This window comes from Trachemys scripta, chromosome 12 (assembly GCF_013100865.1).
Source record: "Trachemys scripta elegans isolate TJP31775 chromosome 12, CAS_Tse_1.0, whole genome shotgun sequence".
NCBI classification, from domain to species: domain Eukaryota; kingdom Metazoa; phylum Chordata; order Testudines; family Emydidae; genus Trachemys; species Trachemys scripta.
Window position 1 is genome coordinate 39,866,045 of NC_048309.1, and position 16,784 is coordinate 39,882,828.

The 16,784-nt window shown below is 51.5% G+C and overlaps 1 protein-coding gene across 1 annotated transcript in view; it reads right to left on the reverse strand.

Moving 5' to 3' along the window:
* RPGRIP1 (RPGR interacting protein 1) overlaps positions 1 to 4,167 on the reverse strand; it is a 29,494-nt gene extending 25,327 nt beyond the window's left edge. The window contains exons 1-2 of the mRNA XM_034786760.1: positions 4,156 to 4,167; positions 3,550 to 3,640 (exon numbers count right to left, since the gene is read on the reverse strand). Coding sequence (XP_034642651.1) covers positions 3,550 to 3,640; positions 4,156 to 4,167 — 103 coding nt within the window. The remainder of the gene's footprint in view (positions 1 to 3,549; positions 3,641 to 4,155) is intronic.
* Positions 4,168 to 16,784: the final 12,617 nt, after the last annotated feature.

The window sequence follows — 16,784 nt, forward strand, 5'->3', positions numbered from 1 at the left end:
CGGCACTCTGGCAGCAGCTCCACCGCGCCACTTTCTTCTTCGGTGGGAATTCAGCGGCAGGTGCTTCCCTTCAAGAAGGACACACTGCCGAATTGCCACCAAACAGCCTGATGTGCTGCCCCTTCCCCTTGGCCACCCCAAGCACCTGCTTGCTGGGCTGGTGCCTGGAGCCGACCCTGGGTGTGATGAAGGTAAGTCTTCCCAAGGCACGATGGAATGCAACGCAGCAAACCACTGGCCAGGTGGTCTGGGCGAAGGGCCTTCACAGGAGCTACAAGCTTGTGGGTGCACTGCTGAGCACATGGCCCCTTCCCCTTTTAAGGACCTGCTCCTCATGGCCTGCGACTAGAGATGACTTGGCTGCGTCTGTTTGGTCACCCTCCAGCTCAACCAGTGTCCATGCATAGGGTGTGTGAGCGCTGCCTAATTAGAGTCCCAGACACCTTGTCTACCTGGGAGCTCTTCTGATCTTCCAGCTGTTCAACCAGCCCATGCATCCCACAAGCATTCAAGGAGGGAGGGGTGGGGGAGCCACTTCAAAGGTATTCAAAGAGGGAGAGGAGACAAGGGGGGGGAGAGTGTAACAGACCTTTCGAGCATACAAGTTATACAGAGCATACAGATCACTGCTGCTCCTACAACAGCACACACATTCCAATTCTGGCACCAGACCACCTAGCCACCAAGTACATTAATCACAAAGGGTATTTCTCAATGGTTCTTCAGGCGCTTGTGGATCACCGGGGGCTTTTCACAGACATTAACACAGGCTGGTCCAGAAAGGTGCATGACACGCACGTCTTTTGGAACACTGGCCTGTTCAAGAAGCTGCAAGCAGAGACTTTCTTCCCGGACCAGAAGATCAATGTAGGGGAAGTCAAAATGCCCATTGTGATCCTGGGAGACCCTGCCTGCCCCTTAATGCCGTGGCTTATGAAGCCATACATGGGGCAACTTGACAGCAGCAAGGAGCGGTTAAACAACAGGCTGAGCAAGTGCAGAATGACTGTTGAGTGTGCTTTTGGCTGTTTAAAAGCCCATTGGCGATGCCTCTATGGGAAGTTGGACCTGGCCAATGACAATATTCCTATGCTTATAGCTGTGTGCTGTACACGCCATAATATTTGTGAAGGGAAGGGTGAAAGCTTCACTCAGGGCCGGACCGCAGAGGCTCAGTGCCTGGAGGCTGAGTTTGAATAGCCAGAGACCAGGGCTATTAGAAGGGTGCAGCGCAGGGCCATAAGGATCAGGGATGCCTTGAGGCAGCAATTTGAAGCTGAAAGCCACTAATATTTGTTGCTATGCTTGGGATTGCAGGGCTTGTAATGCTAGGATGTGATTGGTGCACAAGATGCAATAAAGGGGTTTAACATAATTGTATGTTGCTTTGCAGTGCTCTTTTTGCTTTCAATTAATAGAATAAAAATTGCTTTCATACCAACAATTCTTTTATTAAAAGACAACAACCACAGGATAGAGTCAAATGAAAAAATACATCAGCAGGGAGGGGAATGGGGGAAGGGAAGGTCCCAGGAGGAGGAGCGGTCCCAGGACCGCTAAAGATTTGTGTATGTCCAGGGATCATACACAACCTTCTCCTTTGGAGTACAATGCAGCAGGTACTGTACTTCAGCAGGGCCAAACTGCAGAGGGATGGATGTTGAGTGCAGTGGGTAGTGGGAGTCCGCAGTGCTGGACTGTGAGGAGGGAGGAGTGGAATGCTACAGGTAGAGACTGGAGCCAGGAGGTTGTTAAGAGTGGGTTGGCAGCATCTGGGGGGCACATGGGGGAGAGTTTTGCGACAGCAGAAGCAGGGGAGGGCAGGCGCAGAGCTGCTCAGTTTGAAGAGCTAGTATCACCTGGAGCCTGTCTGCTTGGCGCTCCAACTCCCACCTGTTCATGCTCTCTGTGTGTGTGTGTGTGTGTGTGTGTGTGTGTGTATATATATATATATATATATCCTCAATATACGTTCCACTCTATATGCATCCGAAGAAGTGGGCAGTAGCCCACGAAAGCTTATGCTCTAATAAATGTGTTAGTCTCTAAGGTGCCATAAGTACTCCTGTTCTTTTTGCGGATACAGACTAACACGGCTGCTACTCTGAAATCAATCAAAGTCCTCCTTAATTCTTCTGGGCCGCTTTCTAATTCTGCGCAGCCGTTCTGCTGCTGCTAACAAAGAGGGAAGCTGGGCTCCCAAGGTCATCTCTGTGAAGTTTAAATGCCACATTTTACAGAAGCAGTATTGTTTGCAACACACACAACAGTGATTGGGTGCTTTAAAACACAGCCAGTCCTCTCACACCTGTCACGAACTGGCCGACCCCAGGCAAGCACACATGAGCCACAAGACCCCCCAAATTGTGACCAGCTGCAGGGGCTGGGTAAATCAGTCTTCACCGGCCCTGCTGTACACTGGGCATGTGGCTCTTGGGGAGAACCAGCACTGGGGGGGGGGGGGGACTGACAATCATTCCTGTCCCCACACTTTCCACAGGATGTGTTCATTATGGAAGATAGCTCGTTGCTGAGGGTGAGCAGGGAATCACAGGAGGGTTTCCTCCAAGCCTGCGTCTTCCACCCTGGCCCCACGTGGCTCGCCTGTGTGCAGCAATGCCCCTCCCCCCCCCCAGTGACAGCACAGTGGCGTGGGAAAGATACCGTTAATGGGGCAAGAAACAACGCAGCTCTGCCAAAGAATTGCAGCAATGGATTGCCCAGTATCTCCACGAGTTTCCTGGAGATCTGAGGGAGATTCCCATGAAGTGAGGGAGTCAATCAACAGCCTGTTCCGCTGCTCAGACTAGGCATGCGGTGGGAGACAAGCCTGCTTTCTGCAACCCTCCTGCCCCTGACAACTTGCTTTAGCAATTCCCAAAATCATACTCAGATTTTCAAGGTCAGAAGGGACCATTATGATCATCTAGTTTGACCACCTGCACAACACAGGCCATAGAATCTTACCCACCCACTCCTGTAATAAACCCCTAACCTATATCTGAGCTATTGAAGTCCTCAAATCATGGTTTAAAGACTTCAAGGTGCAGAGAATCCTCCAGCAAGTGACCCATGCCCCATGCTGTAGAGAATGGCAGAGGCCCTGGAGGTTTTTCGCCTATCTGCCCTGGAGGAAAATTCCTTCCCGACCCCAAATATGGCGATCAGCTAAACCCTGAGTATGTGGGCAAGACTCACCAGCCAGACACCCAGGAAAGAATTCTCTGTAGTAACTCAGGCCCAATGGTCTGTGATGGGATGTTAGATGGGGTGGGATCTATTTACCGCTAATAGTCAAAGATCAATTAATTGCCAAAATTAAGCTATCCCATCATAACATCCCCTCCATAAACTAGTTAGTCTTAGTCTTGAAGCCAGACATGTCTTTTGCCCCCAACTGCTCCCCTTGGAAGGCTGTTCCAGAACTTCACTCCTTTGATGGTTAGAAACAGATCCACTTACCAGGGGCCTCCTCTCCGGTTTGCGCTTCGCCAAGATCCGACTGCTGTGACTGGCTAGACTCCTCCAGCGTAGAAAAGAGCTCCTGACTGCATGCATCTCTGGCCTCTTTGTCATCCTCGGTCTCTGGGTCCCCCTCCACATCCTCGTCCAAGAGTTCCTCCTCCTGGTCCACTCTCGACTGGCATGTGAGCCAACAAAGTATCCACAGGGGCCTTCTTGTGTCCAGCTCTTTGTAGAACCGGCAGCTTGTGGGCACAACACCAGAGTAGTGGTTTGCCTCCCATGCCTTGCGGTAGGCATTCCACAACACCTTCACTTTTACTCTACACTGCACTGTGTCCCAGTCATGGCCCCTTTCTATCCTGCATTGTGAAATCTATCCATAGGTATCATAATTCCTATGGCTGGAGCGCAGCTGGGACTGGACAGCCTCCTCTCCCCAAATGCTGATGAGGTCCAGCAGCTTGGCATTGCTCCAAGTGGGGGATCGCCTGGTGCATAGAGCAGGCATAGTCACCTGGAAAGATGTGCTGAGACCACTGCATGCATCACTGAGCAAACAGGAAGGGGACTTTCAAATTTCCAAAGGAATTTAGAGGGTGGAGATGATGGTTGGTCACCTGAAGGCAAACCGATGACTAGAGAAGTGAGACCAGGCATTGTGGGACCCCTCCTGGAGGCCATTCGCAGTACTGTAATCGCCATGGTGTCTACACTGGCACCGCAGTGCTGTAGCCCTGGTGCAGAAAGCTGTATGCCTCTTGGTTTTTTTTAAAGTGCTACAACTGTGCAGTTTCTATGCACTAAGTGGCTTGGCAATGTGTACACCTCAGGAGGTTACAGCGTTCAAAGCTGCTTTACTGCGCAGAAACTTGCAACTGAGGGGACTGGTGTACTATGAACTGCAATATCCAGCAGGGTGAGAAAACTGCTGAGTCTAGTTGGTGCCCAGTCTAATAGGGTTGAGAGTTTAGATTGCATGCTTATATTTTATTTCTATTGGTAATGAACTCTGACTTTTTGCCTGTCACTTAAAATCTATCTTTTATGGTCAATAAGTTTAACAGTGCAAGATGGTATATTCCTGAGGTACAGTGCTGAGAGCTCAGGGGATTGGGCTGATGCCTGTCTCAGTGTGATTCATGAGCGGCTCTGGGAGCATCCATGCAATAGAGCTGGGTGTGGGGCTCCACATGCTGTTGTGCTGAGTGATCACAGTGCCTGGAGGGTTTGCTGCTGGTCACTAGCCAGGCACTGAGAGACAGCCCAGGCTGGAGATTGTTCAGGGGGGCACAGCGGTCTCATGGTCCCAGGCTGCACCCTGGGGAACCCAACACAGGGGCATTTGTATGTGTGGGAGGGGATTGTGACGGGGGGATGGAGGAGTGTCTCCGGTGGTGGGGGTTGAGAGGGTGGATGGGTGTCTATGTAGTCAGGCTGTGGGGGTGTATGTGTTTTTGGAGGTGTCTGCAAGGGGGAGTGGTTGTGAGGGATGTGTGTTTGTCCATGTGCAGGTGTGGTTGTGTGTGGGTGTGGGGGGGGGGGGGTGTTGTGATGGCAAGTGTGTGTGTGTCTGTGTGTGAGAGAGGTTTTGAGTGGGGTGGATCTGTATCTGTGTGGGGTTATGAGGGATGCATGTCTTCATCTGTGAGGGGGTATAGGTGGTGTGGCAGGATTGTGAGTGTGGGGGGGGTTGTGAGCATGTGTGTGTAAGGGGTTGTGAAGGGTGGGTGCCTGTGTTTGTGGGTGGGATTATGAGGGGTGTGTGCACAGTGGGGTGTGAAGGGTCTGTGTTTATATATGTGGGAGTGGTGAGGGGCATGGGTGTGCACACGTGTCAAAGGGAAGCTGCGATTTTGGGCTGGAATTGAGGAACACACAGAATGCGAGAACCAGCAATATTTCCAATGCAGCATTTCTGAATGTGTCCCACTGAGGTCAGTGAACATCTCACTTCTGCAGCAACATGGAGCAGGCAGGGTCTCTATTCCTGAGTTGTATTGAGAGACTGAATCTAGTCACTTGTGCCTTGCAGAAGCAGAGGGATCCAAGCCTCCCTACAGGCACCAACTTCATCGCCGTGGTCAAGGTTATCAATCCCCAGGCTGCAGAGCACCTGTCTGGTCCCAGCTGGGTGGAGAAGGAATTCACAGCGAGCCTAGTCCCTTCTCTAAGCATGGGGTGGGGGAGCAGTTCTGCTCTGGCTGCAACTCTTCAGCAGCAGCATGGTCACTGCTGAAACCACAGCCAAGGCTCTGTGGAGAAGTAGCCTGGGGAAGTGGAATGCACAGGAAAGGAAAGGACTATGGTGGATGGTGAAATTCCAGCTCTGCTTTCACCATGCCTCATAGCTCCCCCTCTCCCAGAGTCCAAGCTCGGGTTCCCTCCCAACCCACAGAACAGGTACTGCCTTGGAGGAGGGGGTAGGTGTGCAGAGGGAGGCAGAGCAGTCCCCATGGCCCAGTCATTCCTTAGCCTCTCTCCTAAGGTGGCCAATGACAGTTGCTTGTTATGTAGGTATCAGTCCCTGGGAAACTGGGGAAATGGGGCTGAGACCTACCAACAGACAGGCAACTAAAGAGTTTCCACTTGGAAGGACTTGGCTGACCTGGGGCTTCGTTGGTACTGGCACCCCCTAGAGGGAAAAGGCCAAGTATCCCATTTCCCATCCCCCTAAGCCAACCTGTCCCCCTGACTTAGGCTGGATCAGAGACGACACCCCTAGAGGGGAAAGTCCCCATAGTTCATTAACCACCTCCCTGGGACTGGACTGGAACCAGTGCCCTCTATCTCATTCCCTGACCCCCTGAGACGCTGCTCATCTCAGAGGAGACAGCCTTAGAGTTTGAGGGTCCTGGTTCTGCTTGGCCTTTGTGCAAGTGATTTTTGCTGAAGCGTAACCCCCTTTCTCCCTCTCTGTCACTCACCGGTTTGAATTTGGCTCCTCCATCAGCGTAAGCGATGGCAGGTTCCAGTGTGGGCTGAAGTTCCCAGCCTATGCTTAGCTTGTGCCCTTCACTGTCACGTATTCAAGCAGACTTAGTGGTTAGCGCCTGCCTCGCTCAGACATTTCTATCTGCAGAGAGTAAATGTCACGTAACTAAACCACAGCTGCTGAGTGTCTGACTCCACAGAGACATGCTAACTCAGAGACAGAGGAGATAGGATGTCAGTGAGCCCTAACATGGCAGCGCGACCCTATGGTGAGTGTTTTATTAATTGATTTTACTTATCTAAGAAGCCTTTACCTGACAAACACTGTTTTCCTTATTCACTCTCTGGGGTTTAAAGGCACCTGCCCTCTTGCTATCTATTACTGCATTTATTACTTATCTATCCACCTCCAAGGATGAGGTGGGGGCTGTAGCAGCAAGCACTATCTACTCCAAATTGCTGCCAGCCTAATCCCAAGGCAAGGACCAACAGATGAGAGCAGCAAACAAAGGGGATGGAATTGGAGAGGAGGGTTACAAGTACTGGTATCATGGGCATAGCTCCTACCCAGGTGTCTGGCTGCACAGCTCTGACACAGTGGCACTGGGAGGGTCTTTCATTCATTTATAAAGTGCTATTTTTTGGGATGTGAAGCTCATTAAGTGAAGGCTCCATTCCATTTCAAACAGCAGTGCTATGGATCCAGTGCAGGCTGCTCACTGAGACAGAGCAATCTGTAGCTGGAACCTGGGCACAAGCAAACACTGTACATTTTAATAGGATCCAATGTAAGTATATACATCTAGGAACAAAGACTGGAGGTGATACTTACAGGATGGGAGAGTCTTTCCTGGGAAGCAGTGAGATTGAAAAAGATTTAGGGGTCATGGTAGACAAGCTGAATATGAGTGATGTTATGGCCAAAAGGGCTAATGCAATCCTTGGCTGCATAAACAAGGGACTCTCAAGTAGAAGAGAAGAGGTTATTTTAACTCTGTATTTGGCACTGGTGTGACCGTGGCTGGAATACTTTGTCCACTTCAGGTGTCCAGAATTCAAGAAGGATGTTGATAGGATCAGAGGCTAAAATAGGGAAAGAACAAGTTAAAAATTACTTAGACAAGTTCTTCAAGCCACCAGGGCCTGATGAAATGCATCCTAGAATATTCAAGGAGCTAACTGAGATTAGCCATTAGCTAAGCTGAGCCATTAGCGATTATCTTTGAAAAGTCATGGAAAACCGGAGACATTCCAGAAGACTGGAAAAGGGCAAATATAGTGCCCATCTATAAAAAGGGAAATAAGGACAACCCGGGGAATTACAGGCCAGTCAGATTAACTTCAGTACCTGGAAAGATAATGGAGCAAAAAAAATAAGCAATCAATTTGAAAACATTTAGAACAGGGGTGGGCAAACTATTTGGCCCAAGGGCCACACCTGGGTATGGAAATTGTACGGCGGAAATAGATAGCTCACAAAATTGGGGGTTGGAGTGCAGGAGGGGGTGAGGGCTCCGGCTGGGGGGGTGTCAGGCTCTGCGGTGGGTCCAAAAATGAGGCGTTCAGTGTGCAGGAGGGGGCTCCAGGCTGGGGCAGGTGGTTGGGGGGGTGAGGGCTCTCGCTGGGGCTGGGGATGAGGGTTTGGGATGCAGGAGGGTGCTCTGGGCTGAGATCAAGGGGTTCAGAGGGCAGGAGGGAGATATGGGCTGCGGTTGGGGCATGGGAGGGGGTCAGGGGTGCAGGCTCTGGATGGCACTTACCTCAAGCATCTCCCAGAAGCAGCGGCATATCCCCCCTCCGGCTCCTACATGGAGGCGCAGCCAGGCAGCTCTGCATGCTGCCCCATCTGCAGGCGCTGCCCCTGCAACTCCCATTGGCCATGGTTCCTGGACAATGGGAGCTGTAGGTGTGGCACTTGGGGCGGGGACAACATGCTGAGTCCCTTGGCTGCCCCTATGTGTAGGAGCTGGAGTGGGGTCATGCTGCTCCTTCCAGGAGCTACGCGGATCCACAGCACGCAAGGAGAGGGGCAAGCCACCGACCCCGCTCTCCAGTGGGAGCTCGAGGGACGGATTAAAATGTCTGACGGACCGGATGCAGCCTCTGGCCTGTAGTTTGCCCACCCCGATCTAGAAGATAATAAGGTGATAAGTAAGAGTCAGGATGGTTTTATCAAGAACAAATCCTGTCAAACCAACCTGATAGCTTTCTTTGACAGGGTAGCAAGTCTTGCAGTTAGGGGGAAGTGGTTGATGTGGTATATCTTGACTTTAGTAAAGCATGTGAGACAGAATCAAAAGAACTTCTCATAAACAAACTAGAGAAATGCAACCTAGATAGAGCTACTATAAGGTAGGTGGATAATTGGTTGGAAAACCATTCTCAGAGAGTAGTTATCAGTGGTTCACAGTTAAGCTGGAAAGGCATAATGAGTGGGGTCCCGCAGGGATCAGTTCTGAGTCCGGTTCTGTTCAATATCTTCATCAATGATTTAGATAATAGCATACAGAGTACACTTTTATAAAGTTTACAGATGATACCAAGCTGGGAGGGGTTGTGAGTGCTTTGGAGGATAGGATTAAAATTCAAAATGATCTGGACAAATGGTCTGAAGTAAACAGGATGAAATTCAATAAGGACAAATGCAAAGTACTCCACTTAGGAAGGAACAATCAGTTGCACACATACAAAATGGGAAATGACTGCCTAGGAAGGAGAACTGCAGAAAGAGATCTAGGGGTCATAGTGGACTACAAGCTAAATATGAGTCAATAGTGTAACACTGTTGCAAAAAAAAAAAAAAAAAAAAAAAAAAAGCGCAAATATGATTCTGGGATATATTAGGAGGAGGGTTGTAAGCAAGACACGAGAAGTAATTCTTCTGTTCTACTCCGCGATGATTAGGCCTCAACTAGAGTCTTGTGTCCAGCTCTGGGTGCCACATTTCAGGAAAGATGTGGACAAATATTGGAAAAAGTCCAGAGAAGAGCAACAAAAATTATTAAAGGTCTAGAAAACATGACCTATGAGGGAAGATTGAGTTTGTTCAGTCTGGAAAAGAGAAGAGTGAGAGGGGACATAAGTTTCAAGTACAAAAAAGGTTCTTACAAGGAGGATGGAGAAGAATTGTTCTTCTTAACCTCTGAGGATAGGACAAGAAGCAATGGGTTTAAATTGCAGCAAGGGCGGTTTAGGTTGGACATTAGGAAAAACTTCCTAACTGTCAGGGTGGTTAAGCACTGGAATAAATTGCCCAGGGAGGTTGTGGAATCTCCATCATTGGAGATTTTTTTAAGAGCACGTTAGACAAACACCTGTCAGGAATGGTCTAGATAATACTTAGTCCTGCCATGAGTGCAGGGGACTGGGCTAGATGACCTCTCAATGATAAATTGGAGAGGGTTCAGAGAGGAGCCATGAGAATTATTAGAAAATACACTTATAGTGATAATCTCGAGCTCAATCTATATAGTTTAACAAAGGAAAGGTTAAGGGGTGACTTGATTACAGTCTGTAAATACCTACATGGTGAACAAATATTTCATAATGGGCTCTTCATCTAGCAGAGAAAGGTATAACCCAGGGATCGGCAACCCTTTGGCACGCGGCTCGCCAGGGTAAGTGCCCTGGCTGGCCGGGCCGGTTTGTTTACCTGCCGCATCTACCGGTTCGGACGATTGCGGCTCCTACTGGCCACGGTTTGCCGCTCCAGGCCAATGGAGATGGCGGGACCACGCCACTTCCAGCAGCTCCCATTGGCCTGGGGCGGTGAACCGCGGCCACTGGGAGCCGTAATCGGCTGAACCTGCAGACGCGGCAGGTAAACAAACTTGCCCGGCCAGCCAGGGCGCTTACCCTGGCGAGCCGCGTGCCAAAGGTTGCTGATCCCTGGTATAACCCAACCCAACTGCTGGAAGTTGAAGCTAGCCAAGTTCAGACTGGAAATATGGCATAAATAATGACCCTTCCTGTTTAAAAAAAAAAAAAAAACACAAACAATTTACCGAGAGTGGTGTGGTGTGCTACTAACACTGTTTTTGGGTACAGCAAAGAAACACTGGGACATTCACACTTAATAAACTCACCAGAGAAAGCAGTTTCACAACCAACAAATGCAGATTAGAGCACATACAGACATGGAAGAGCCATGGCGTTGGACAGCTAGGATCCTTGCTTAGGAGAACACACAAGCAAAGTTTATGGAGATGACCATTTGGTACAAATGTTTTGAACTGTTGCTGATTAGTTTTACAAAATGAGAAAGCTTTCTAAGTATGTGAGCTTTTTCTGGCTCCCTCCCTCCACACTCAACACTGTAGCATTTCTGAAACTCCCTCTTAGCCATATGTATTCATGTCCATATCGCCAAAAGGTCCAATAGCCCATTCCTCAATCCCCCTGCCTCACATTTAATTTTTCAGTGAGCTGTTTTTAAGTTGCAGTTTACTGTCACTTTTCTTCATGAGGTACACAGAGTCAAACGTGCCTGTCACGATTGGGTGTCCCCTTTACCAAGTCAGGCTTATTCAAGATATGCTTAGAGTTACCATATTTAGTGCCTCCGAAAGGAGGACACTCCACGGGGCCCCGGCCCCGCCCCCACCCCAACTCTGCCCCCTCCCCTGCTTCCCGTGAACATTTGAGTCGTGGGAAGCCTGAAGCAGGTGGGGGGGGGGGAGGAGGCGCAGCCCAGGCTGGCTCCCCCGGCGTTTCTAGCCTGGGTTGGCTCGGGCCCTGGGGTGCCGGCCCCGGGCCCGGCCCCCGGCCAACCACCCCCAGCCCGCCCAGCACTGCGGCCCCCGGCCGAGCACCCCCGGCACCACACTGCCGGTCCCCAGCCCGTCCCCCGGCATCGCCGGCCCGTCCCCCGAGCCCCCGGCCCGGCCTGGCACCCCTGGCCCGGCCCCCGAGCCCCCGGCCCCGGAGCGCCCGGCCCCGCTCCGCCAACCCGGCCCTGGAGCCCCCGGCCCGGCCTGGGCCCGCTCCGATTTTCCCGGACATGTCCGGCTTTTTGGGATTTCTCCCCGGACGGGGATTTGGAGCCCAAAAAGCCGGACATGTCCGGGAAAATCCGGACGTATGGTAACCCTAGATATGCTGGATGCTATCACTATTCACTGTGGTGCTGTAAAGTCCTTGACTCCTTCTAACCAAGGAACATAATCCTGACCTTGGAGTGTAATTCAATAAAATAAAAAATGGAGCAAGTTACTGCTACTGCATGACTGAGCTAAGACAAACTGAGAGGTATAACAGGCAGCGCAGGGCTGAGCTAAAGGGTAACTGTTTCCAATTCTACACTGAAAGCGAAAGTGAAATGGCATTTCCCCCACAAGCTGTATTCCTAATCGTTTGGGTCTGAGGATGGTGTACTAAATGGTATCTTGGTGCTGTGCTTACATTTTATAGCTCAGCTTGGACAATGAGTCTATAGGACAACCTGAGCTGGCTTTCAGTAAAAATGCTGCCTGCTGATCTAAACTCAGGACATGATTCTGCTCTCATATTTTCAAACTATCTCAGCTCCCATTCCGGTCCCTAAATGAAGTGGCCAGAGTTTCACAAGCTTAGTACTGAGCTCTTTTGAAAATATGACCATTTATTTGGCAGTGCCTCAGTTCCCAGCATGAAACATGGGGATTGTAACAGGGCAACGACTCACCCGGCGGCACCCCCTGCTGGTCATCCTGGGAATTAGCTCTGTCCACTCAGGAGCACCCTCTGCAGGCCGCTGTCTTGCTTGCCACTGGCCCCGGTGCCCCTCCCAGACCCTGGTGCCCCTTCTCTCGGGGTTCTGCCCCCTGCAGTACCCCACAGTCTCACTGGGTCTCCCCTCCCTGGGGGACCCCCAACCCCCTATCCCCACCTCAGTCTTGGGCTACTGCCAGTCACCATCTAGCCCCCGCTCACTGGGGCAGACTGCAGCATAATTGCCACTCATCATTGGCAAGGAGGGTTTGCCTGCTGCCTCTGCCTACGCTTGGGCTGCCGCTCTGCAACCCCAGTACCCTTCTTGGCCTTTAACAAGGCCTGCAACCTGGGGATTTTCCAGGCCGGCGCTCCCCAGCTCCTCTGGCCTTTCCCCAACTCTGCTCCACTTTAAGTACCCTGCTCAGCTCCCAGCAGCCAGGCCCATCCCTCTCAACAGCTAGAGAGAGACTCCCTTAGCTCCAGCCTAGCAGCCCCTTTATAGGGCCAGCCACGGCTGCTTCCCCAATCAGCCCAGGCTTACTGGTTCCCCGCCACAGCCCTCTCACAGGGCTGTTTTAAGCCCTTCAGGGCAGGAGTGGGGTTACTGCCCCGCTACAGGGATATCACCCACTTTCTCCCACTCTTGATCTATTTACACTGTATGCTCTTCAGGTTTGTTACTAAGGGTATGTCTACACTACGAAATTAGTTCGAATTTATAGAAGCCGGTTTTATAGAAATCGGTTGTATACAGCCGATTGTGTGTGTCCCCACATAAAATGCTCTAAGTGCTCTAGTCGGCGGACCGCGTCCACAGTACGAGGCTAGCGTTGACTTCCGGAGCATTGCACTATGGGTAGCTATCCCACAGCTATCCCACAGTTCCCGCAGTCTCCGCTGCCCCTTGGAATTCTGGGTTGAGATCCCAATGCCCGGATGATGCAAAACAGTGTCGCGGGAGGTTCTGGGTACATGTCGTCAGGCCCCTCCCCACCCCAGTCACAGCAACGGCAGACAATAGATTCGCGCCTTTTTACCTGGGTTACCTGTGCAGACAACATACCACGGCAAGCATGGAGCCCGCTCAGCTCAGCTGAGCTCACCGTCACCATATGTCCTCTGGGTGCCGGCAGCCGTGGGACTGCATTGCTACACAGCAGCAGCTGCTAACTGCCTTTTGGCGGTAGACGGTGCAGTAGACTGGTAGCCTTCATCGGCGATCTGGGTGCTGGCAGCCGTGGAGCTTGCCTTTTGGCAGTAGATGGTGTATTACGACTGTTAACCGTCCTATTACAAGTTGGGTCATCGCACATTAGCAGAGTCTTCCCTGAGCAGCAGATTGTGCAATAGGCCTGAAGGCCATTGTAAAACACTAACTGCCAAGCGCCCAGTATTTGCTGCCAAGCACCCAGAAAGATGCCGAGGGCTATCAGTCACGCTGCACCGTCGTCTTAAGATGTAAAAAATAGATTTGCTCTGTATTCATTTGCTTCCCCCTCCCTCCGTCAAATCAACGGCCTGCTAAACCCAGGGTTTTCAGTTTAATCTTTGGGGGGACCATTCTGTGTGACAGTTGTTTGTGTTTCTCCCTGATGCACAGCCACCGTTCTTGATTTTAATTCCCTGTTCCTGTACCTGTACGCCATGTCGTCACTCGGCCCGCCCTCCCTCCTTCCCCTAGTCTGTCAGATACTACTTTCGTGCCTTTTTTTTTAATTCTGGGTTGAGATCCCAATGCCCGGATGATGCAAAACAGTGTCGCGGGCGGTTCTGGGTACATGTCATCAGGCCCTTCCCCCCCCGTCACAGCAACGGCAGACAATAGATTCGCGCCTTTTTACCTGGGTTACCTGTGCAGACAACATACCACGGCAAGCATGGAGCCCGCTCAGCTCAGCTGAGCTCACCGTCACCATATGTCCTCTGGGTGCCGGCAGACATGGGACTGCATTGCTACACAGCAGCAGCTGCTAACTGCCTTTTGGCGGTAGACAGTGTAGCATGAGTAATAGCCGTGGGGCTGGCAGCTCTAGGGCTGCATTGCACCAGCCCCTTGCCCTTTGGTAGGAGATGGTATATTATGACTGGTATCCATCATCGTCGTACTGGAGTGGCTGTCAATCATGGCCACCTGGGCAGACATGCTACTGTTTCGATGATGATGGCTACCAGTCGTAGTATACTATTTTCTGCCAATTGCCCAGTATTGTCTGCTAAGCACCCAGAAGAGGCCGAGGGCGGTGCTGGGTGCTGGTGGACGTGGGGCTGGCAGATGTGGGGCTGCATTGCTACACAGCAGCAGCCCCTTACCTTTTGGTAGATGATGGTATATTATGATTGGTAACCGTTGTCATCGTACTGCAGAGGCTATCACTCATGCTGCACCGTCGGCTGCCAGCTTAAGATGTAAAAAATAGATTTGTTCTGTATTCATTTGCTTCCCCTTCCTCCGTGAAATCAACAGCCTGCTAAGCCCAGGGTTTTCAGTTTAATCTTTGGGGGGACCATTCTGTGTGACAGTTGTTTGTGTTTCTCCCTGATGCACAGCCACCTTTCTTGATTTTAATTCCCTGTTCCTGTACCTGTACGCCATGTCGTCACTCGGCCCTCCCTCCCTCCCGCCCTCCCTCCTTCTCCTGGTCCATCAGATACTAGTTTCGCGCCTTTTTTCTGACCAGGCGCCATAGCTAGCACTGGGATCATGGAGCCCGCTCAGATCACCGCGGCAATTATGAGCACTATGAACACCACGCGCATTGTCCTGGAGTATATGCAGAGCCAGGACATGCCAAGGCGAAACCCGGACCAGCCGAGGAGGCGATTGCAGCGCGGCGAAGAGAGTGATGAGGAAATTGACATGGACATAGACCTCTCACAAGGCACAGGCCCCAGCAATGTGGAAATCATGGTGTCACTGGGGCAGGTTCATGCCGTGGAACGCCGATTCTGGGCCCGGGAAACAAGCACAGACTGGTGGGACTGCATCGTGCTGCAGGTATGGGACGATTCCCAGTGGCTGCGAAACTTTCGCATGCGTAAGGGCACTTTCATGGAACTTTGTGACTTGCTTTCCCCTGCCCTGAAACGCCAGGATACCAAGATGAGAGCAGCCCTCACAGTTCAGAAGCGAGTGGCGATAGCCCTGTGGAAGCTTGCAACTCCAGACAGCTACCGGTCAGTCGGGAATCAATTTGGAGTGGGCAAATCTACGGTGGGGGCTGCTGTGATCCAATTTGCCAGGGCAATGAAAGACCTGGTGATATCCAGGGCAGTGACTCTGGGCAACGTGCAGTCAATAGTGGATGGTTTTGCTGAAATGGGATTCCCAAACTGTGGCGGGGCCATAGACGGAACCCATATCCCTATCTTGTCACCGGAGCACCAAGCCACTGACTACGTAAACCGCAAGGGGTACTTTCCAATGCTGCTGCAAGCCCTGGTGGATCACAAGGGAAGTTTCACCAACATCAACGTGGGATGGCCGGGAAAGGTACATGATGCTCGCGTCTTCAGGAACTCTGGTCTGTTTCGACAACTGGAGGAAGGGACTTTCTTCCCGGACGAGAAAATAACCGTTGGGGATGTTGAAATGCCTATCGTGATCCTTGGGGACCCAGCCTACACCTTAATGCCATGGCTCATGAAGCCGTACACAGGCAGCCTGGACAGGAGTCAGGACCTGTTCAACTACAGGCTGAGCAAGTGCCGAATGGTGGTGGAATGTGCATTTGGACGTTTAAAAGCGCGCTGGCGCAGCTTACTGACTCGCTCAGACCTCAGCGAAAAGAATATCCCCATTGTTATTGCTGCTTGCTGTGCGCTCCACAATATCTGTGAGAGTAAGGGGGAGACCTTTATGGCGGGGTGGGAGGTTGAGGCAACTCGCCTGGCCGCTGATTACGCGCAGCCAGACACCAGGGCGGTTAGAGGAGCACAGCAGGGCGCGGTGCGCATCAGAGAAGCTTTGAAAATGAGTTTTGTGACTGGCCAGGCTACTGTGTGAAACTTCTGTTTTGTTTCTCCTTGATGAACCCTCCAAACCCCCCCCCGATCCGGTTCACTCTACTTCCCTGTAAATCAACCACCCCACCCCACCCCACCCTCCCCTCCCCAATTCGAGCACCGCTTGCAGAGGCAATAAAGTCATTGTTTTTTCACATTCATGCATTCTTTATTAGTTCCTCACAGAAGTAGGGGGATAATTGCCAAGGTAGCCTGGGATGGGTGGGGGAGGAGGGATGGAAAAGGACACACTGCAGTTTAAAACTTTAAATCTTATTGAAGGCCAGCCTTCTGATGCTTGGGCGATCATCTGGGGTGGAGTGACTGGGTGGACGGAGGCCCCCCCACCGTGTTCTTGGGCGTCTGGGTGAGGAGGCTATGGAACTTGGGGAGGAGGGCTGTTGGTTAAACAGGGGCTGTAGCGGCGGTCTCTGCTCCTGCTGCCTTTCCTGCAGCTCAACCATACGCTCGAGCATATCAGTTTGGTGCTCCAGCAGACGGAGCATTGACTCTTGCCATCTGTCTGCAAGCTGACGCCACCTATCATCTTCAGCCCGCCACTTGCTCTGTTCATCCCGCGATTCAGCCTGCCACCTCTCCTCTCGTTCATACTGTGCTTTTCTGTAGTCTGACATTGACTGCCTCCATGCATTCTGCTGTGCTCTTTCAGCGTGGGAGGACATCTGGAGCTCCGT